Source organism: Pholis gunnellus (assembly GCF_910591455.1).
Source record: "Pholis gunnellus genome assembly, chromosome: 21".
NCBI classification, from domain to species: Eukaryota; Metazoa; Chordata; class Actinopteri; order Perciformes; family Pholidae; genus Pholis; species Pholis gunnellus.
This window is the reverse complement of record NC_136548.1, coordinates 11,710,899-11,733,667: the sequence shown is the minus strand read 5'-3', so window position 1 is coordinate 11,733,667 and position 22,769 is coordinate 11,710,899. Positions and strand designations below refer to the sequence as shown.

Sequence of the window (22,769 nt, the reverse complement as noted above, 5' to 3'; positions counted from 1 at the left end):
GCGCTGTTGCCCCCCTGTGGATATTTTAACAACATACATTTTGAAGAAATGTCTCTCATGGGAATTTAATTGTTTCGACAGCACATGAATTGCTCAAACTTGGCTAATGGCCTTTTTCCTTTCTCCAGATATGAAGCGTCCAAAGAGCCCCGACTGTCTGGACAGCAGCCGTCCTCCCAAGAGCCAGGAGGGACAGGAGGAGGACATGGAAGAGGACGATGAGGAGGAGAGGAAGGTGGCAGCAGTGCACAGGGCCAAGCGTGAGCGACGTCAAGGCAGCAGCAGTGCCACTATGTGCCGGGTGTGCAACATACAGCTGAACTCCAACGCCCAGGCCCAGATCCACTACAGAGGGAAGACGCACCAGAGAAGGATGCGCCGACTGGCTAAGGCCGTCAGCGCAGGTAAGGATGCACCGACGCTATTTTCTCTATACTTGTTTCACTTAAATGTGGAAAAAGTTGATACTCCTGTTGATTTACTGTGGATTAGGAGAATTATTTAGTTTTAAGATCATGGCTGGCCCTCAAAAGCAGCGACAACAGAACTTTACACTTTATTATTTTGGTTTGTAAATGTATGCTACTAGAGCTGTAGGTGGCAACAATAGCCCTGCGAGCAAAAAGCCCCCAAAAAGATAATTTACAAATGTAATCCGCACAAAATATGTTCAGACAACAACAAAATAAACACTCAACGTAATACAGTTCATTCAGGTAACACGGGCTGCACCGAAGCAACACTGGAGGACACTTTTAAAGGGAGAGTGAGAGAGAGTGACAGCAACAAGGCTAAAAAGATTTATTTCATATTTAATTTAGGGCTAGACGTTATGAAGAAAATCAAAATCGATATTGCGACGATATTCTAGGGTTTGATGCTCTCGTAAAATATTTACACAATGAGATTTTAATAAATAGTTTCTTACTTAGCCCTGCGGTTTATTTTTAAATCTGTAGCTGGCAATGCGGTTTAATTCTGTACTTTAAAAGTGAGTCATATTAAGATGGCGATCAAATGAGATTAAGTGTGAGCTTTAGTAGACAATCACCATTTTAATTGACATGTCAAGGCAAATTAAAACAACTTACAGAGACACATAGAGGCCAGGAACTCCCAATTGAATGGGCATTTCGACATTTCGAAAACCACTGGTGTAACTAATAACAATAATAATGGCTCCATTATATTGAAGTGTCCCAGTAAGACACGCCAAGGAGACATCATGTGCAATACCAGTGCCCTGCTGGAGCATCTAAATGGAACAGAGCCACGTTATTAATTACACCCTTTGATGCATTGAAATGTCTGCTTTTAAGGATGTCAATTGTTGGGGCTTGAATCTCAAATATTGTGATGTTTTTGTAATAAAGCAGCTGAAAATGATAATGTACCAGTTATTGCTAGAGAGGAACAACATTGACCACCATTGTCTGAAAGACTCATAAACTGCCTCAAAATGACCGTAGCTTTATCAACAACGCTTGCAGTCTGAACAAAACCGAACATTATGAACTTCTCCAAATTGCTATTTACTGCAGGGCTGCTGTATTGTCAGTGGTTCTGTTGTTTTTTCATCCGGAGTGTTTTAATCATTTTTTTTCCTCCATAAGAGGGTCTGTTTACAAGTGCTGGAAAAAATGTCTCTTTGTTTTTCATTCTCATGCTTGTTGGTGCTGGAGTTTGATATGAAGTGCAGGTGCTGCGTCTGGCTTTTACACAGTTATCTGCTCCATAGACTGAAGGGCTTATGCAGCATTAAAAAATAAAAAAGATACGATTTGGAGCCACCACAACCTGTCAGAAAAGCTTTGCTTCTTCTTAGCACTGACTATGCAAGTTGTGCAAATACAGGCTCTTCAGCAGAAGTTGTGCTGTATAGTTTAACATGGAATAGTCTTTCAGCAGACCCCGAAACTTTACCCTGATACCTAACACACCTTGTTTAGTCAGAGAGTATACTAAAAGTCAGAAATTAATTAACACCTCAATCACGATCTTGTAATTGTTCACATTTGCAAACCCTGATGTTATGCATTCAGTATATTTACTATTCCAGAAGAACCCCTCGCCATTTCCAAGCACTTTCTGCACACCTGTTTTGATGACGAGGGTCCATTAATCACCTTCCCTCACCACCACCTGTGTCACTCTGCCACAGTGACCCGCTTGATCAATCAACACTCAGACTGGCCAATAAGATGGCACTTTTTAATGTTGATTTATGAGGCTGTCTCTCTCTGTTGGCTTACCACATATATTTAGCTGTTCCAATCTAACACAGGGAATGAAATTAAATGAATACTTTATCCATTGTTTAATTTCTCCCTCACTTCAACCTCATTCTGTTATCATCAGAATGTTATTGACTATTTCTGTGTCAGATAATGGCTTTTGCAGATCATCATTCATACCTAAAAGTGTTAGACTGATCCAGAGCACAAGCCAATCTTGGCCTGTATTTTTGACTTTCTAGGGTCTTTGGTGCTCAAAGGGGCTTTTCTGTGAATGTTAACTTCTGTCATGTGAATAGAAGTGACTGGTGACACTCTATAGGGTGGTAGTACTCCCTATAGAGTGCTGCAGGGATGACATAGATTTGTAGGCCAACCCTAGAAGTTAGCACTGCACCGGTTGTTTCGACAAAAATGCCAGTTGGAAATGATAATTTGGAATATTGCGGAAAAAAGGCTCTGTGTTAACCACGGACCTTATTTCAGACATCTAACCAAAAAACCATTCAAAAAACTCATTGACTTTAAGATGAGGAAACTTGGAGTGCAAAACCTAATTTCTGGCTTTTAGGACTCATTCCTGCATAGTGCACTTATTACCAGTTTTGGACACAGCCACGATTTTTAGTGCCAGGGGAATTAGCCATTCAAAATTGAGTGAAAATGTAAAAATCCAAAGCTATCCATCAGTCATGATAAAGACGGATTATGTATCATTGGAGACATCTTCTAGCTGGAGTTAGTTCATGCTGTTTGCTTAAATAAAGCAAAAGTGAAGCCAACAGCAGAAAGAACAGCGAGGTGCTAAACCATAGGTGGTTCATGTGTTGTCTATGTATCAGGCAATCTCAAGCATGCTAAAACATTACCCACAACAGAAGTGTTGTTTCGTCTTTGAGAATTGGATTTAGGTCACACTCCAGTTCACAAAAATCTGGATTTTTATATCCACATGACATCATCATGCAGGCGACATGCAGCTCTCTGCAGTGGCTTCCTCTGCGATGATAGACTTGACACAATTTATTTATCGTTATTACTCATGGTATTGAAATATATTCTCGTTAGCTCGTTTGTGACCGCAATTTGATCGGATTTCACAATATTTTATATATTTTGTATAGTCAGTATGCATAAGGACCGTTTCAAGTACACTTTATTTTACCAATTTTCCCTTGTACAATCAACACAATGCATACTCAAAACCGGCATAATTTATGTAATTGGGTCACAGCTTATCTCTGATTGTGGAAAGCTGTTGCCCATCATTTAGACTGCATTGGCATATTTATTTGACTGAAGAGATGTATTATCTGCAGAACCATACGAGTGTCACAACAATCTGAGAAAGTGTGAATGTGACAGCAGGGAGCCATTGTTCTCTCAGATGAAAACGATGCCCTTACGGACACATTTCTCTAAAACAAGGGGGGGGTTGTTTAGGAAATACTTCCCTACTTACACTCTTTAATATGCAGAAACCTTTTTGTTTCTCCATTTTGGTGGAGGGCATTGCAAACATCCATTGTTCATTGTTCGTCATTGCATGCCTTTCACAATGCACCTGGGTTGAGAGATTAGACATCAACAGCATCAGCACCGACAGCGTTTAAACACCCGACCTGCTGCAGGCCACACATGTCAGAGCTATCTCATCCAATAATGGATAGTTAAGATGAGACTCACTCACGGGCAGCTTGTGTCGGACCCTCAGGGTGAAGGGGCTCTCGTTTCCTCACACGGGGGACGGATGATTTCACACCGGCTGTGTTTGAACTGGTTAAATGAACCCTACAGTGTTTAACCCCTTTTGTTTGGGGGTTGTTGTGAAATTGACAATACCACAGTCAAACAACTGCTAAAAATAACCGTGAAATGGTTTTATGTGGAACAAAAATGCAACTAGACCTGTAAAATAGCCTGTAAATGATCCTTCTAAAGACAGTGACTGACTAATTTACAGTGTTCTGTACTCCTTTGTCATATTTGAACCTTTAACAGATGTATTTTTTAAATATTATTAATATATATATATATATAATTGGCATATGAATATGGCAGCCAGACATATCTTTTGCTAAACCTTGAGAATAAATAGGACACACAAATTACATGTTTTAAACAATGTCTCGTAAGCCATTCTCTCTGTTGCCTGTTTTCAAAGTAGAGAGAAGAAAAGGAGGATGAGCCAAGTCAATTAAGTGAACCGTTAGTATAATTCTGTGCCGCGATGAAACCAGCCTAATAATACCCGGTCCCTCCCCACAGCTGAGCTAGCATTCCCTTTATTTAGTCGCATGAAGTTATTGCTGAAATGAAAAGCGATTTTAATAGGGTGCTTCTCACTGGGGGCCTTTTTGAAAAGAGATCGGACCGGAGCAGTTTCCCTTTCCTGCACTTAGCACTAAGCTGCTGAACCACTGGAGTCGTTTCAGTTCAGAAGTTACGGTTTTCAACTTTTCTCTATGATGTGTGTTTGTGTAGAGGTACGGGCACATCGTGGGCACCAAAAAATTGCTTAATTCAGCGTGCAGCTAAAGATAATAGCCCCTTTCACACCTTTATGTTAATCTGACGGCAATCTGTTGGTTTAAAAATAGAACACGAACATTTGCCCTTAATTTCTGCGTTTACCTTCGAGTCCCGTGAAATGGCCAATCTGAATGTCACGCCTACAACACTGTCCTAAAGACAGCACTCCTCACAATGCTGGGTGCTGTTTTACGGGGGTATTTATGCTGCCTGGGAGGAGGTACAACCTTAAAGGATAAAATCAGGGAACAAAAGGTTATTGTGTGCAGTCAACACCACAGATTACATGACTGTAACATCATTGCCAGCAGGCTTACCCTGCAAGATGTGCACTGATATGCATCTTTAGCTATTTTTAGGAGTATATATACGCGCTGTGCACGCACCACTAAGTTTCAGCGTAACCTAATGTGACTGTACTTGGAGTTCCAGTCTTCTTCGATTTTGATTTTGTCAAATTTAGACTGTTCAAACACGCATCCTAAATCAAACCTGAAAATGATGTCCATGAGAGAGGTGACCTGCAACATTTCCTGCACCCTTTATAACAATCTTCCCACTGAAAGGGAACATTTAGCCTTTCTTCTTTCTGGAACAAAGCTTCCCCTCACTAATGGAAAATCTATAAATTTCTCAAGAGCTCCACTGCAGATTGACTTTGCATAATGCTTTTCATTCCTTCTCCTGTATACCAACATACAGTAAATACATGGTAGAACAAAAAAACAACCATGAAAGCAGTATGTCTACAGCCACACACAGATACGCACATGCATGCTGAAACAAACTGTGTGGGCTTTAAAATAGGACATTTATCAGCTGGAGTTTTTTTACTGCTTGGCCTCATTTCATACAGCAAAGTCTGCTGAGCAAAAAGCAGCCATTTTTAAGACGTCACTTCATTTGTCATCGATGGCCATTCTGCACAGACTGAAGGCCTGCAGGACGGAGTGGAGCTGGAGACGGAGAGACAGAATAAAGTGGGATGTAGGGATGTAGGCTTGCTCGCCATTTCCCAGTATTTTTTACTTAGCTGTTGCCATTGATGGCACCAAAACCCTCAGGGACTGGCTGTGTCATCTACAGGTCAGTGAAAGTCTGAGAAATTACCCAGAGAGCTGAAATCTGAATTCAAGACCCAAATAAAACATAAAAAGTTTATTTTTGGTATTTTAGGTGACGGTGCGTGTGAGTTGTGTTTGTGAGAAGAATATCCTGCATATGAAGCAAAATCAGAATATTTAAATTCTTGAATACAAACATGAGGAAGGCTGGAGTCATCTTTGTAGTGAAATAGCCACTTTTCGAGATTCTTTAATTTCTTATATAGTAGTTGTGTAGTATAAAAACTATTCGCATGTATGCAATAGGCTGCGATACTGTTAAAATACAGAAAGAAAAAGGTTTTGGGAGGGGAATTAGATTTAGAGCAAAAAGGCTTTGTAAATCATTTCCCTCTCAGTTTCTGTCTCCCTTTACCAAGTCAGTGATTTCCATAGGTAACGCATGTCAATCAAACACACCTACAGAGTCCATATAGGTAAATAGAAGTATGCATGTTTAGTAAGTCCACAGCTAGATGAAGGCATGCAGTGTGTAGCCGACACGCAATCGTTCTGCTCGAGGCCGTCTCCCTGCACAAGCATTTGAATGCAGCCGGCTGAAATCAAGTGTATAACTGTCAGGATTCGTCAGCGTTGTGCTTCCACACCACACTTATTCAAGTGGACAAGGAGCCAGCAAGGAGCGCACAGGGCAGACACAAGCAGTGTGTGTGTGTTTGTGTTTGTGTGTGTGTGTGTGTGTGTGTGTGTGTGTGTGTGTGTGAGTGTGTGTGTGTGTGTGTGTGTGTGTGTGTGTGTTTGTCTGTGTGTGTGCCTATGTGTGTGTTGACGACACTTGTATATGACATTTGAGGCCAGGGTTTCAGGGCACAGTCTATGAGAATAATTGTGTTTATTTGAATTGATTATAGTGACGGTGGAATGAATAACAATGCATTGAGGGCCTGACCTCCCCGGCGGTGCGTTCAAGTCTCTATGTTGCCTTTACAAATATCCAACTATGTGCTTCTGCAATGAGTCGAGTTCTCAGATGCACTGAAACTCTCCTCTTCTTCAGCAATTAAAAGCAGAAAACAGTGAATCTTAAGGTTAGTTCATACTCTTGATATTTAGGAACATAACGACAGAAAACTGGTCACAAACTCTAAGAAGTTCTCCGATCCTTTACTCAGTTAAATTTGTACTTTTATGCCACGAGACCACCCCATGCATATTTAATCTTAATCTGCAAAGCAACTAGATGGAATAGCTGTAAAACAGATTTTAGTGGCGTAAAGTGCAGTATTTAAAATCAACATTGTATTTAATAGAGTACTTGAATGAATATACTTCATTCTTTTTTTCCAAGGTGATGCAGGCAAGAACATCGCTGTAATACATTGCAACTCAAAGAGCCATTTAAGGTGTCACACAAAAGAGTTTGATATTCACAGCAGAATCAAACTCTGCTCTGCAGCGTGTCAATACAGTAATCATCCAAAGATTAGTCCGCAAAATGAGCGCGCTATTAGGTGAAGAATAATCTCCCCCACCTGCTCATTAAAATAAACACTCTGCGGGAGTTGCACGCTGTCGGTTGCTTTATCTCAAATAGTTTTAAATTAGCGTTGAGTGGGGAACGAGCTGTCCTATCAATATGTTAGGCTATGATTTATATTTTTGTAACTCGTTACAGAGTGATAACCCTCTTCTGCATGGAAGCATTGCGACCCTCGACTAGACCATTAGATATACATGTGTGGTATTGTCCTAACAAGTAGCCTAACTGACCTTGATGCAACAAATGGAAAATCACAGTTTAAGAATAAATAGCGAAATAGAATACAACCCATTAATAATGCTTCATTAGAGATTCATGCCGTTTTCCAACAAGTTAATTAAAGGATCTGATTAGATCAGATTTTTTTCCATTCAGATTTGGGTCACTTTCACATGTGGACCTTTATCTGGTCATATATCTGATCACTGGCTTTTTCGGCAGCTGTGAGAACAGTCATATTGAAATGTGTGTGTTTTTCAGAGTTACAGATTTCATCTGCTAAATTCAGCGTCATGTTTCACTCAGAACACCGATGTTAAGGCAGACGAGCATTATCTGGAAAACATCACGTTCCTTCACTTTACGTGGAGCTAAAATAACATTGAATTATGTTAAATCATGTTCACTGAATGAGAAACCTGAAATTAAATTAAAATGTTGCCTCACTGTTTGCTGAATCTTCTCTACTTGTGCCACTGTTGCACATCAGAATGCAGCATTTCAGCCATTCATGTGATTATCATCAGAAATGACATGTAAAAATGTATGAATGAGAAACGGGTAACTTTCACAACACAAAACTAAGATTTTATGTAGAAAAACCGAAGAGCAAATAAAGTATTACTCCACTGCTTACTTTGGCTGAACCCTAATCCAATACTGTTTAATTATGATGGTGATTATATCATTTACACTGAAGCGTTGGTGGCAAAAATAATGACTATGTGACGCATAATTGACTCAGGTACTTTGATTGAAAGCTCTGCACACTCAACCTATCGGAAATGTAAACGGGAGCGTAGAAATAATGTATTCTAATCAAGTACGAGCTTGCAATCAATCATCACAAAGACCAGACTGCAGTACCTCTGTTTTAGCTTTGTGCCCATGATGTTGATAACTTTGGGGAACATCGTAGCACAGCTGCAATTTTAAGCAGGACTGTAAACGGAACAAAAAACAATTGATAAATGACGCCTATTGTTGTCAAGTAGCCTAATGGCAGGAAGGGAATAATTTGAATGTCCTAAAGGAAGCATGCAGGTGTGAACCCTGAATAGAAAATGGAACTGGGAAGAAGAAGAAGAAGGAGGAGAGAGGTGGGATGTTCATGTTGTTGATAGCCAGTCCCATGCCAGCTCTCTCTCTTTCTCTCTCTCTCTCTCTCTCCCCCCCCCCCCCTCTTCCTCAGTCACTCTCTGTTACATACTGATGCACACAGAAGAATACACACTTGCTCTTCAGACTCTCACCATCACACTCTTAGCCTCTTTTCCTTCTCCGCTGTTTTTCAATCCGCCCCGCTGCCGTTTCTCTCCTTCGTCTCATTAAGGGCAGCGTGATCAGCAGAGCGCGAGGCTTTTTAATTGAAGCACATATGTGTGTGTTCGTTCTTTAGCTGCGGCAGTTTGGCTCCCGGCCAAAGATGTGTGGTTGACCGAGAAAGGAGCTCACCTCAGTCAGAGAATCAAAGGGGAGGACAGATAGATGGATTTTTTTTTTTTTTTGCTCAACTTCTCTGATGGGAGATAAACTGGCAGCAGGCGCCTAAATCAAATACAGAAGAAAGTGGCGAGCAGAGGAATCAGAAAACACGTGGAGATGGTGTTCGGTAAGACCATTTGTTTACTCTTACGGTATGTGTCAGTACCACTTATTTATGGGAATGCAATAGTTGCAATAGTCACAAGTAGCTGAGGTTTTATCCGTCTTGAGATGTGTTGTTTTTGTGCGTCGATCTGCGTAAGTGCATGCGAGTGCTCCCCTGTCAATGTGTGGCTTACAACAGTGTCTTCACATCGTTGCTCAAGGGCAGGCTCAGTCTCCTGCCTACCATCTTCCCTCATTCAGTTCCTCTGCATCCAAAATGAGTCCCTCGCCTGTTTGTTTTTCTAATTGACCCCCTTTTGATGAAGCCAAGTGTGGAGTTCAGACCAATACAACACGGTGGCTCCCAGATGTGTCGAGTCATTTTAAAGCGACACAAGAGCCGCGTTGATATCACTGCGCAGATTGCTGGCAATTATGTCTTTGCCTCCCAAGGGAAATATGCCCAGATTAGCTCGCATAATTGGAACCTGTTAAAGATAAAGGCAGTGTGGGGATTTTTCTTTTTTTCAGCCAAGGAGCAAAATGCTGTTTGCATTCAGAGTTTTTTAAATTCAGAACTACTTTTAACCACTTTTATTTTTTTCCCAGCACACGTTCATCACCAGTTCATAGTTTGACCTCTAGATAAATGGATGCAAATGAAAGAGTAAACAAGAGTTCAATATGGATGTGTGGTAGATATGGTAGAGCTGAGATGATTAATCAGCAATCTATTTTGATAATCTATTAATCATTTCAGTCACTTGTCAAGCCAAAACACTAAAGGTAGCAGATGTTCTGCCTTTATATGTTTTATATCACTTAAAAATGATTGTCTCTGGGGTTTGGACTGTTGATTGGACGTAACAATTTAGACATGTCACCCTGGCTGTAATGAGTTGTGATGGGCAGTTGTCAATATTTTATAAAGAAAACAATTGATCAAGAAAATAATTAATCCGTGATGAAACCAATTGTTTGTTACAGCCTTAGATAAAGGTTTGTGTTGTTAATTTTGGATGAACACTGAGGCAAACATTGTAGTCATTACATGGTGAGGAAGAGAAAGAAGTGCTATTTCCCATCTCATAGAGTTAACATATGGCACAGGTTTAAATGATGTGTACATTTGCATTTTGTGATATACTTCAGTGGCTTATGGACACATACACACTGTGCCGTGTGTGCCTGGATAGAAACTACTAAGAAGTGTCTGTGTGCCAGCTCTGGATGCTTTCTTCTTTAAATGGCAGATTAGAGAGATCAAAGGGAAACAGTTGGAGAGGAGATAACTGTAGCGCTTTGCCTGGTGGCCATGCTGCAGCTGTCCCCACCCCTCCACCCCTCGTGAAGAGCTGCGTTTGGAGGCTGCAGTGACGGCATATGTATAGAAATCTTATTCTCTGTTCAGTATAACATGCAAGAGATTTCATGATGTGTAAAAATCCGAGAATAACATTTATTTCTCAGCTTTGAGATTTATATTTTTCTATTCTTTTGTTGATAGCTACAGTCGACATTAAATGCTATGAAGCACACCAGAGATTACATTAGTGTAATAACACATATTACGAGATCTGTTTCCATGGACAATACCACGTGACACACATAGAACGACACGGTGACTGGTTTAGGTAATTGCGTGTTCAGAGGTGCACAGCACAATTGCACCACAATTTGAAATTAACTGCGTCCGGTGGTGTAAGACGCAAGACAGTGAATGCGTAAACATTTGCTAGAAAAAGGTAAAACAATTTATTAAAAATTGACTCGATAAAATATTGACGACCGCACAATAAAACGAGTTAAAATCAAGAATAACGTTTTAAAAGTGAATGAACCAAATGCATTCATTATGACAATTTATTCCAGTATTTGGGGCACATTGTCCCTTCCCTTTCAGTTGACTCATCAGCCCACTGTTCCCCCTCCTGTTGCCCTCTACTGTCAACTAACAAATGCTGGAAAATGTTAACATGTTAATTTAAAAGCGAAATACTGAAAATGGGTTGTGATTATAATGAATATATAATCACAATGTGTGACACAGGCTGGCTTGAGTTGTGACACCTAACCTCTTTAGTCCCTTTTTAAAAGAGTCAAACAGAAGTCTAAACTTGACTAAAATCCTATTTGTGTTTGTGCAAAGCCCTACTGTGCATTTTCATAACAAAATGCATTCTACCACCAACACACATACAGAATATTTATTATATATCAGAGGTTAAAAACACCACAGAGTTGCTTTAAATTGCAATGATAGTTGTATGAAATAACCTAATGGAGCTAAACATGAAGCTGTTTAAATGATTATCTTATTTGATTGCACCTGAATATACATAATAAAGTTAATTCTAAGTAAAAAAAACTAGACCGTGTTGAATTTCCATCATCAGGATAGTTATTACAATCATCATGTGAGTGACTTTGAAAAGCTGTCTGCATTTTGTTATTTAACATAGTTTGATTGCTAGTTTTTCACTTGAAAGGATTTTACAAAATGTAACCTAAAGTGATTTCCGTATGTCTTAGTGACATTTTAAGTTTTTTGAGCACATTTTGATGATTATCGGAATAATATTGTGAACCGCAATTATTTTGGCCAGGATAATCGTGACAGGAGATCTTCATATCGCCCCATGCCTACCTACAACTTAAGCAAGTGTGATATTATGCTCCCATCAAATTAACTATGAGATGTCTGTGTTCTGTGGGGAGGGAGAGAGAAAGAAAAAAACAAGTCTTGTTAGGTATTCAACATGTTTGACGAGACAGAAGTTCATAAGTCAGTTTGGGTGGGACCATTAATTTTCCTGATGGAGCTCAAATTCACTATCCAGCAGTGTTAATGACTCATTATTCTAATCGTAGGGTAATGAGTATATAGCACAGTATGGTTTGAATTGCAATAGTGATGGTGCAGATTATCATAGAGAACACATTTAATTAGGCTACTGTACTCTGACTTGGTGCCTTGTGTCGTTTTTTAAATTTATTTGTGCCACAACAGTATCTAAAACACCTGTAATTAGTGCCCGTGGAGCCAAGTTTGCAAGTGCATATTAGTATGATACGCCGACATTGTGTCTGTGGCAATAACACAAATCACACAAACTGTCTGATTGTTACAGAATCCATATGTAACAGAAACAAATTAGACTAAATGATTTTGTCGTGTCACTATGTGAGAATATAAATCCCACCTACGTACTGTTCAATCTCAAACAACTTTTGGTTTTTAGGTTAAAAATAGAAAAAGGTTGAATTGTGAAATACACCTTAGAGTTGTTGATGTGTATTTCCATCCACCACCCAACTATAACAGTTACTCTCCTACTTGTCATCTTTTGAATTAGAAGCACATTATTATTCATTTCACAATTTCTTTAGATTTTCAGGAACTCATTTCAATACAGTATGCGTACAATCTGAATGGATAAATGTGGCATCCTGTCTAATTTTGTGTGTGTTTAAACAAAACGTGCCCTCCTTTCCCTCAACCGTGCTAACAGAGAGACTGACAGACCCAATCAGTCATTGTAGAGTGTTGATAGTGTGACTTTGATTAGCCTGACTGGTAATGATTGTGGGAGCTCAGACACACACACACACACTTGTTTCTGTCACTTAAGAGGACATTGCATTGATTCACATTCGCTATCCAAACTATGTGCCATATGCTGAACCCCAGGCGATGCCTGAGCCGGTGGCACGTAACTAACAGTACAAACTACGGCAAACATGCTGAAACAGCTAACAGTGTTTACCTGAGGAGGAACTGGAGGGTGTATGCTACGCTTCTGTGTAACCGCCGTATGAGGGCAGTGCAGAACGGCAGCCGTGAGCTAACCAGTGGGGCATGCACTAACATAAAGACTAAAAGACTAAAAAAACTAAAAGAACCGTGATCAGCTATGTCAACAAAGAAAGGAGAAGCTCAGATAACAACACACACAGAGGGTTAGCAGCTAAATTATCTGCTAAAGTGGTAAAATCTTTACCATATATTAATGCTCTGAATGTCATGTATGGCTCCTTTAATACAATTAGGTGCACTTGAATGATCCTGTATATGAGCCGTTTTGTAGTGGCATTATTGAGTTTTAAAACATCACAAGATGAAGATTCGTGGAAGGATTTTCTCTTCAAAATCATATCAAACTTCTAGTTGTACATGTAGAAGCTTAGAGTGACTCACATCATGCATTTTTCCAAATGTGCCCTGGGAATGGAGCTGCATGGAAAGACCAACTACATTAAGTCGTTTTAATGGTTTAAGACACATGCCATGAATTTCAGTTCATGCAGCCTGAAGATATCTGGTAACCAGGACTGTGACGGTGATCTCAGGGGTCTTTAGAGGCCATGTGGGACTGTCTGTTGGGCACACAGAGAAGACACTGAATGGTTATTTCGGTGCATTACAGATTAAATCAGCTGCTGTGTGGCTTCAATGATTCAAGTAAAATGAGATTTCTTTATTTTTTCAAAGGATAATGCCTGAATTAAAAAAGCACATTAAACCCTGCAACACACGCAAGATCTGTAAGGTCTGAGAGAACCATACATGGTGGAGATGTAGAGAAGATAATTAGGATTGGGCAAATTGATTTAAACTTGGGGTTTTTTCCCGATCCTAGGCCTGCTAATTAAATGATATTTCTGAGTTTGAAATATTAAAACATTTTTCATTAATAAAACAGAAACACTTGTAAATTAGCTGTACAACAGTTCAGCAGCTCATCAACCAAACTAATGGCTATGTGAACAAACCCTTAAGGGCGTTCAGACAGAAAGCAAAGCAAGTTTTCACCTTGCGTCATCTGCGTAAATTTGACCGCTGGACAAGTTTAACCCTAACCCTATCTCCCTCACCAAGTGTGCTATATAGATAGCAATATTGTATTGCTGTTTATTATTGCAGTAGCAATCATTTACAAACCCTACAATCTGACATTGTAATGGTCGCATAGTACATGGAGGGATCGTTGCTCCCCAACGTCGGTCTGGAGGAAGATATTTCCACAGCGTCTGGTCAGATTGTTGTGAGATTTAGTGTGAATATTTTCACTGAACTCTGAAGATTATTTTAGTGACATCCTGACCTTTTTGTCTAGAAACATAATTTGTTTGCTTTGGGTATTTATGGTCCATCGAGGATGAATGTTTTGATGATGTTTTTTCTTTTAGAGTCACACACACGCCTAAAATTGTACACGGCCACAATCTGTCGGGCAGATTGCCATGAGATTTACTGAGCACATTGAAGTTCCAGGAAGAATAACATGAAAAGTGAATCTATACCATTTTTAGACTGTTAGTAACAAGTTAGTCGTACTGTATCACATTTCTGGTTGGTTTTAATTTTGCACTTACCTGACAAAGTCTAGTGTCATTTGTCAAATGAAAGGATATCCAGTTCCACTACAAAACTAAACAGTCAGTCTAACTGGGATCCAGCACACGGTGGCAACATGAGAATTTGTTGTGTTTAAGCATTTTCTGTGTCACCGCCATTGGGGAATGGACTCTCGAGGACACTGACGCTCCTTCCATGTCCTTCAAACAGAAGTTGTTAGCCTGTGGCTCGGCCTCAGTCTGAATCCCGCTGGTCTACATAAACTGTGAGGAAAAGTGCAATGGTTACTCAAAATCATTCCTTAGATGTGTAACAACCAAGACTATTTCTAACGTTTGACATGCTTGAAGTTGGCTTTGCAGTATATCCACTTCCTGCTGGTTACCGTACATGAACGATTGCAGAGGAGAATTAATCTCTCTTTGGAGTGATGACAAACGATTGAGGTCAATTGTTACAGAAACTCTTAAATGGCTCAAATGTTGCACATGCTTCAATTTAAGATACACGCGAGCATGCACGCTCACACACTCAAACTACACAGTGTCAGCAAAATGCATTCACATTTTGGTATTTGCTGAAATGCTGACTTGAATGAAAATATTGAGCTTCCCAATCTGGCGACGTGCCTTGAAAATCAAGCAGAAAATGCAAAACCTGCTGAAATATGCAGCTGTTAGGAGACATGACATTGCCCAAAAATACAAATTCAAGTGCTCTCTATTAGGATTCCTGCAATACACTGTCAATGTGAGCATGATTAAATTAGCTGCAGTGAAGCATGTAAGATTTAAGTTGAGTGTTCATGTTTCTTTCAGCCTTGACCTTTTTCTTAAGACCAACATGATGCTGTGAGTAGGATATGTTTCAAAGATCATTACATTTCAGCCACTGAAATACAGTATATTGCTTATTAAAAAGGTTTTTAACCCTGTGAAATGGGTCTTAAACCTGAACTTGATGGCTATATCTTACTACAAAGCTGTGGCTAAAGTTAATGAGTCCTACGAAACAAATTTGCTAACATAATTCAGTTTTTTTTGGTTCAACGTACACTAGGTTGCTTACTAGGTATTAAGCTAGTTAGCCTGACATGCTAACAATTACAACTTCCGCCAGTCTTTGCACTATTGCTCTCGTGTTTTTATGATTGGAAGGGCTAAAAAACACTTTTCTCTAAACTTTTTAAATGCTGAATGCCAATTTACTATAACCCCATGCATGTGCTGATGCTAGCTTGTATTCTTCATTGTATCCCTGATAACCATATTTTGAGTCCCACCAGTTAGCAGAGATCCTCTGTTTCTCAGCTCTGAAGCCAAGCTGCTTATGTACGATCCTTCAATCTCCCTCCACTAGGCCGACAGCCAGTGAGGAGCATCCAGACAGAGAGCTGCTAATTACTAAGTTCATGGGGCGGATAAAGCGGCAACAGACTTTAAATATCAATAAGTATGTGCAGCACATCTGCTGACTGCCGTTCAGCAGGTCTGATTAGACTCAGTCTTATCTCAATTCAAGCAGATGGAGGCAGTTTGTTTTAAGTGTGCTTGATAAAGACACACAGAACGTTATGGAAGGGCAGAGGGTGGGTAAAGGAAAGAAAAACACAACAAACCCTGCTCTGTCTGAGCTGCACTGATAATACATTCACGCTCATTTCCCAGCAGATCGACGCTATCGCCTCGTGTTTGTTTATCCCTTATGTCCACAGAATCTAAAAGTACATCACGTGCATTCAATTTGAATTCTTCTCAACATAAAGAAGACACGTAAATGGATGCTCATAGTGAGAGTAACTCAAATCGTGCATCACTAGAACATACCATATATATTACTTTCCTAATGTAGCAGACAGGGCACTTATAGGCTATGCTTTGATGCCAGTATTTGATGCCAGCCTCCTGTAAAGTTCTTGTTTAACAGATATGCGTCACATAATCTGATCTGCTGTTTCGTGCCAGCAGTCTGGATGAAAAGACGCATGATGAATTTCAACTCCCCTCATTGTTTTGAGTTTAATTCTCCTGTGTGGACAATAAGCGCTGCTTGTGTCCTTTGCAGAGTAATCACAATGTCCTGTGATTTTTCTTTGACCAGAGGACACTATTCCCAGATTTCACCTTGAACAATTTCAATAGAAATGTACGGACCCTGGGGTGAAAATGGGCCCACAGTGCTCCAGTAGAAAGTAGGACAGATTACCGCGGGGAGCCTGATCTGGGCTGGATAGTGCCCCGCAGGTAGAACTTCTCAGGAAGCTGTTGGCTCTGGCAGCTGTGGCTGTGTGACTTTAAATAGACGGTGACAGCCAGTGGGAGAATGTGGCTGTTGGTCACCAGTCATGGCCTAAATGTACTTTGTCACAATAAAGATGATTTATTTAAAGACCACACAGTGCATGGCGAGGGCAGCATTTTAAGCCATCATGGAAATTAGGCTTTCACCGTATTGTTTCCAGTGGAGGGAGCTAAGCGGAGCTGTCAATGCCAGTTTTAATGGATGCTAATTCATCCTCCAGAGCTCATCATAAATGCCGAGCTCTCTGCCTGTTGTGTAAGCAATGAATGGCATCATCATTACTGCAGAAGCGCCGCGCGCTAACCACTTCTGTTTTATGACTCAGAAAAGCTGTGTGCTTCATGCTATTATGAAGTGGAAAACATACCATTCAATTTTCATCATTTGACGATGTGTTATGCAGGCTTAACAGCAGAACCCTGTCAGAAGCGGCAGCACTTTTTAGCATTTCAATTCCACGTTCCTCAGAGCTTAATCCTGCCTATTTGATTAAACCGTTTGTTATGACTGAGTGCTATTCTGCAATAGAAAGATTACTGTTAGTTAAAGATACAGTGAGCGGGATCTGCACCAACATAATGCACTGTGCAGTAGTGACTTAATGTAATGCGTCAAACCTTCTCAGTTATGCCAATAAAAAATGGCTAATTTTAAATATAGTCAACAGTATATTTCTGTGCATATATTAATGTGTCCATGTAAGTGTGTTTTTTGATGCTGTGATTGTAATGATACTAAAGCTAGTATCAGCAGTATGACACAATATTCCAAGTGCCCAAATACTCATGATGCTGTATATAATATACCATAAGTTTATATGAAGTATTAACAAGAGTTGTAAAATGTAATGTCTCGTAATTAGAAGCTCTTCAGTCAGTGGCAAATGTCAACCAGTTTAACACAGAATGTTAAAATGACACTATTCGCTAAGATTTAGATTCATGATGTGACGATGCCTTGATGTCAACACCAGATATGATATCAACACATTACCAGCTTTGTGGTTTTCAAAAGGGTGGAAATACAAAACTTCCAAAACACAGATTTTTTGGTCCTAATGGGAATTCACTATTAACTCAACACATATTGCACCATGAGATGGAAACTTTAGAAATATAACAAATTGCAATATAACAGTTTGCCATCTGCATTTTGTCTTGCTCTAGATTAAGCTTGCACCACAATGTCTCTGGTCTCTGCCACTCTGACTAAATTTGCTCCCATGAGTAAATCACTCCCAGAGCTGCATAATTCATTAAACATATTGTATTGGTGATAATAAACAAAACATGTTTGATGCTTTTCCACATTAAATCCAGTGAAGTGAAGAAACAGCCCTTATTCAGTTGTTAATGTCACAGAGGAAGCTCATCAGGGGATGTTGGTAGGCGTCAGAAATGAGAGCGCGCCTCAAAACCGCCATGTTGGTTCAGACTGAAGACTGGCTGAGACAGATGATCCCGGGAAATGCATTCACCATGAAAGGAACCAAAGCAGCCTTTCCTCTCATGCTTTTGCTTTGATTTGCCGCTACGAAATCGTCTCATCCCCCCCTATTTTCCATCCTTCATGAAAAGATGCCATTTCCTTCCCTCTGTGATTGCTGTGATGTTGAGTCACCCAGAGACTAATCCTGGAAATAATAGAGATTAAGCTTTTCCCCAGTTTTTTTTCAAGGTGCCATAATTTCCCCAGCTCATAATCTTTTATCCCTTCTCAATACGGGAAGGTTGGCTGCTGTGACCTACACTCTCAGCCTCTATGAAGAAGCTATCTTCCTGCATAGAAAAAGAAAGTGAATTCAGATTAGCGAGCAGGAACTGGATCCTTTTTTTAAATGTGGGATTACTCTTATTGTAAGAAGAAATAAAAGGAATATCCAAAGTGACACGAGCCGTACTCTATTGACTGTTTGCTAAACCCCTGCCAAGAGCAAAAGTGTAATGGATTAAACGGTGCATTCGTCTGCTCTGACCTGCAGGCTTTAGCATGTCTTGCTAACTAGCTTACCTACCGTTTAGTTTAGAGTAACATTAGCAGCTCCGTTCTGCTCTTTACTGGACTTTGGGATGTTTACACTCCAGCAACTCCAGCAAACGTTACCTGAGACATTGTATCAATCAATGTGTGTGTGTATATATAGATCTATGATAAAATAACATGGGTCATCAACTGGTGAAGATGCTCTGGGAACCAGACAGAGAACGCTGTAGAAACATACACAGAATAGAGCGGGGGATGCATACTGTAGTCGACTTCATAGTTTCATAAATCAGCTAAATTAAATTATGTTTTTTTTATTGTATGGTAGTTTAGCTGGGGTTCTTCCCCACTTGTATGTGAAGGTATTCTCCATCTTAAATGGTTAACTCCATCCCTCTACTGAGCCTTTTTATTTGTGGGAACGGGCACAGTGATTGAGTTCATGAGTTTGAGTTCATGAAGTTCTGAGGTGATGAGTAATTATTTATAAAAAGTAAAATAAATCAAGGCCTTGCTGGTTAACACATTCCCAGCATGATTGGATGAAACTAATATAGCCGCAGCTTTAGTCCATCAAAGCTTTTGTGAACCTTTCTGGATGCAAACGAGATGGATAACTTGAAAGGGACCATCCCGTCAGTACCGCGCTCCTTATGTCGCCGGCTGTTGTACAAATTCTCACAGATGATGCCAGTTTCTAGTTTGTTCAGCTCAAAACGCAGTTAATTAAACGTTTCGCCCTGCTGTGTTTTGTGAATATGTGCGTGGGAGATTAATGAGATCAATTTCAGATTTGTGTAGGAGAGGGAATCAATGTCCCCAAAAGTCATACTGACAGGCAGATTAAGCACATCGGCCTAGCAGAGGGAAAAACACCATCATCTGCCCGTGGTTGTCTCTCTCTGTCTCTCATTCACTTTCTCTCATTTCTCACTACTCTGTCATTCACTCCCAATTCCGTGTACCGCAATTCAATACACTTTATTGGCATCAGTGGTACGTGAACGGTCCCGGTGGAGCATTTAAATGAAATTGGAATTCATCAAAACCAAAATCGAATCAGTCAAAATGTGTTAACTCTTGTGTGTCTTTTGTGTACTTGTGTTTTCCACAGAGATCTGTGGTGCACATCACACATCCAGGATCAAATAAACAGTAATAATCAGCTGTAATCATTTCAAATTCTAATCTAAAGAGTACACGGTATGCTTGAGTGCCAGTAAACCACTAAATAAACAGAATTAACAGTGCAAAAAGAAGACAAGACAACAAGTAATTTAATGTATATTTGATAAAGATTAATCTGTAACAACTTGGCGATTAGGAGTTAGCCTTAGCTTTACCCCATTTGTGGATGTTTTTCAGTGACTGTCTTGTTTTTTACTCCAAAGTAACAGAGTATTGAGTCAAAACGTCTTCACCTTAATTATTTGTCACACTTTTTTGTTTTGGACTTTCATACCTGCCTGTAGGTTTTCCTCTTTTGGTAGCCAGGATTTGTCGGTCCTTTCTCTTCTCTTCTCACTGTGGTGATTCAGGCTGGTTTTTTTGGTTACAGCGACAGAGATAAAACTGCCAATTTGTATTCATGGCTTTAAATCGGATAGAAATTCTCTTTTCTTTGTGTTTGTGTGTTTGCTATCCGGGGTTCCAGACACACGGTTTCAATTTGATACATTTTGTGTCTCTGTGTCTGTGGTTTGAGATTGTGAGGCAGCGCTGGTCTGGGGTTAATCCCTCATTTGCATGCTGGAGTTATTTGGTTGATCAGTCTGTTGACCCTCTGAGAGAGTTAAGTATTTTAGTCGTCCATCTATTTTAATGATTCTCTTCCCTGAACGTACAAATTTAAATTGAATGGAGCCACAATTCTTTTCTTTTTTTTGTTGATACTCTTTTGCCAGGCTTGGCTGTGAATGGCAATGATGTTGGTCGGTCGGTCCATTACTTTGGTCCAGACTGAAATATCTCAACAACTATTAAATGGATTGTAATGAAAATGTGTGCAGAATGAATCCTACTGAATCTGGTGACTTTCCCTTTTTGCACCATGCACCGTAACGTCAATGTCTCAACAACTATTGGGTGGATTGGCTTTTAAATTTGGTAGAGACATTCATCTTCCCCTCCGGATGATTTGTAATAACTCTGGTGATTCCTTTACTTTACATCTACCGACATCATGAAGGGAACCTTTTGATTCGTCCAATACTTTGGTTTATGAATACATACCTAAAAACTAATGACATTTCCATCAGCCTCAGCTGTACTTTGTGTTTAGTGCTAATCAGCTAATGTTAGCACGCAAACACACTAAACTAAGATGGTGAACATGGACATATTTCAGTTCCATATATAAAGGCGTCTGTTTGGATTACTCTGAATCAGATTTACAACGAATTCTGGCAGGCTTTTGCCAGATTGACTGCCAGAATAAAAGCACCCTGAGGCATTTGAGCTGCAGGCGATGATGCATCAAGACATTCAGTGGTATGTTATTACCAGTGATGCTGCTCTTAGTTGTCGCCTAAAACCAACTCACCTACACCAAAAAGCTCAACATCTTTAATCTCTCTAAACCTCTTTTCATATGACTCCTAAAATCATATTCCCCCTGCAGTATAGTTCATAACAGTTCTTTGAGCATGTTTTGATTCTGCAAATGTTTGTTTTTTTTCCTCTTCCTCTTCCTCTGTTATGGCTCTCTTCTCTGCTCAGGCGTTAAGAACCATTTAGAATATGGGACCAGATTAGTAAAAGCATGCTAATGCCAAAAGGACTTTCAAACCCGCCTCATCCCCTGAGATAAAACCTGAAATCCAGAGGTGAGAGAAGCAGGAAATTGGGGGAAAATTACTTTGTTGTTGCTGTGTTTAAATAACACAATTTGACTCGTGTTTAAAGACTGACTGTATTCACTCTTTCCAGTATTTAGAGGAACAAACTATATATGTTTTGGTGCTATATGCCGCAACAGTCTCTTCACATATCACCTCGCAGATCTTTCCTAAATCCAAAGTTAGTGAGTCATCTCTCCTCATCCTCCAGTCGTCATCTGGTATGTTAATACTTCTGGCTTCAACAGTCAATTTCATTCCATTTTTCAATGCAGAAGTCTCCTCATACCAGCCGATGCTCCCTTCAGCTGTCTCATCAAACTCCTCTTGGCATTTTCCATCCCGCTAAGGCCAAACCTCCCATCCAACCTCAGGAACCGCAGATTTGAAATCCACACCAAGTTAAGCTCTGTCTTTCAAATAGAAGTAAAACATAAGAAGAAGGACAGCTACTTGCAAAGTGCCTGGTTTTTCATCCAACATTTTGTTCTTTTTTATACCTCAAGATAGTTTGATCAAAACTGAGTTTCAGCAGTAAATTGCAAAAACATACTTCATTGTCAACCTTGAGTAAAGTTTACTTTTTTTGTGGAAGATTGCCCGTGTAGCCGGCAGATTTTTAAGTTAAGTTCTTATAATTGATTCATTCAGGAAGCATAACCTCCTGAATGCACAAACACGAAGGCAGAACATTCCTCCCCAATCCTAGAAGTTAGCAAATGTCGTTCTGGAAAATGTGAGAAAAGAAAGAAAACACGAATACAACACTAGTACAACACTTAGTGGTAATATTCTGTGCCTAACAGATACTGTATTTATTAATATGGCAAGGTGCTGCACAGATGAGTTTTGTGAATAACTACACAGTGAACCTATTTATACACACAAGTATGGACAGGTATTTAAAACAAAATCGGAATGTACATATGTACACGTATTTAATATTTTGAATAATAAAAGCAAAAAATAAACTATTCATTCACAGTTATCATTTTTATTTGCAAGTGGGAAAACCTTCCATGTACTCGATAAGCCTGAGCTTCTAGTGTCATTCCTTTATACCTGAATCTCTACAAAAAACACTCAAGATTGCTGCAATATTACCAATTC

The 22,769-nt window shown here is 39.8% G+C and overlaps 1 protein-coding gene across 1 annotated transcript in view; it reads left to right on the top strand.

Moving 5' to 3' along the window:
- The window catches only part of LOC306713021 (zinc finger protein 385B-like), a gene marked incomplete at its 5' end in the record, with an annotated part of 57,452 nt that overhangs the window by 22,763 nt on the left and 11,920 nt on the right, over positions 1-22,769 (top strand). Inside the window, one exon of the mRNA XM_079182537.1 lies at positions 129-404. Within this exon, the coding sequence (XP_079038663.1) occupies positions 129-404 (276 nt within the window). The remainder of the gene's footprint in view (positions 1-128; positions 405-22,769) is intronic.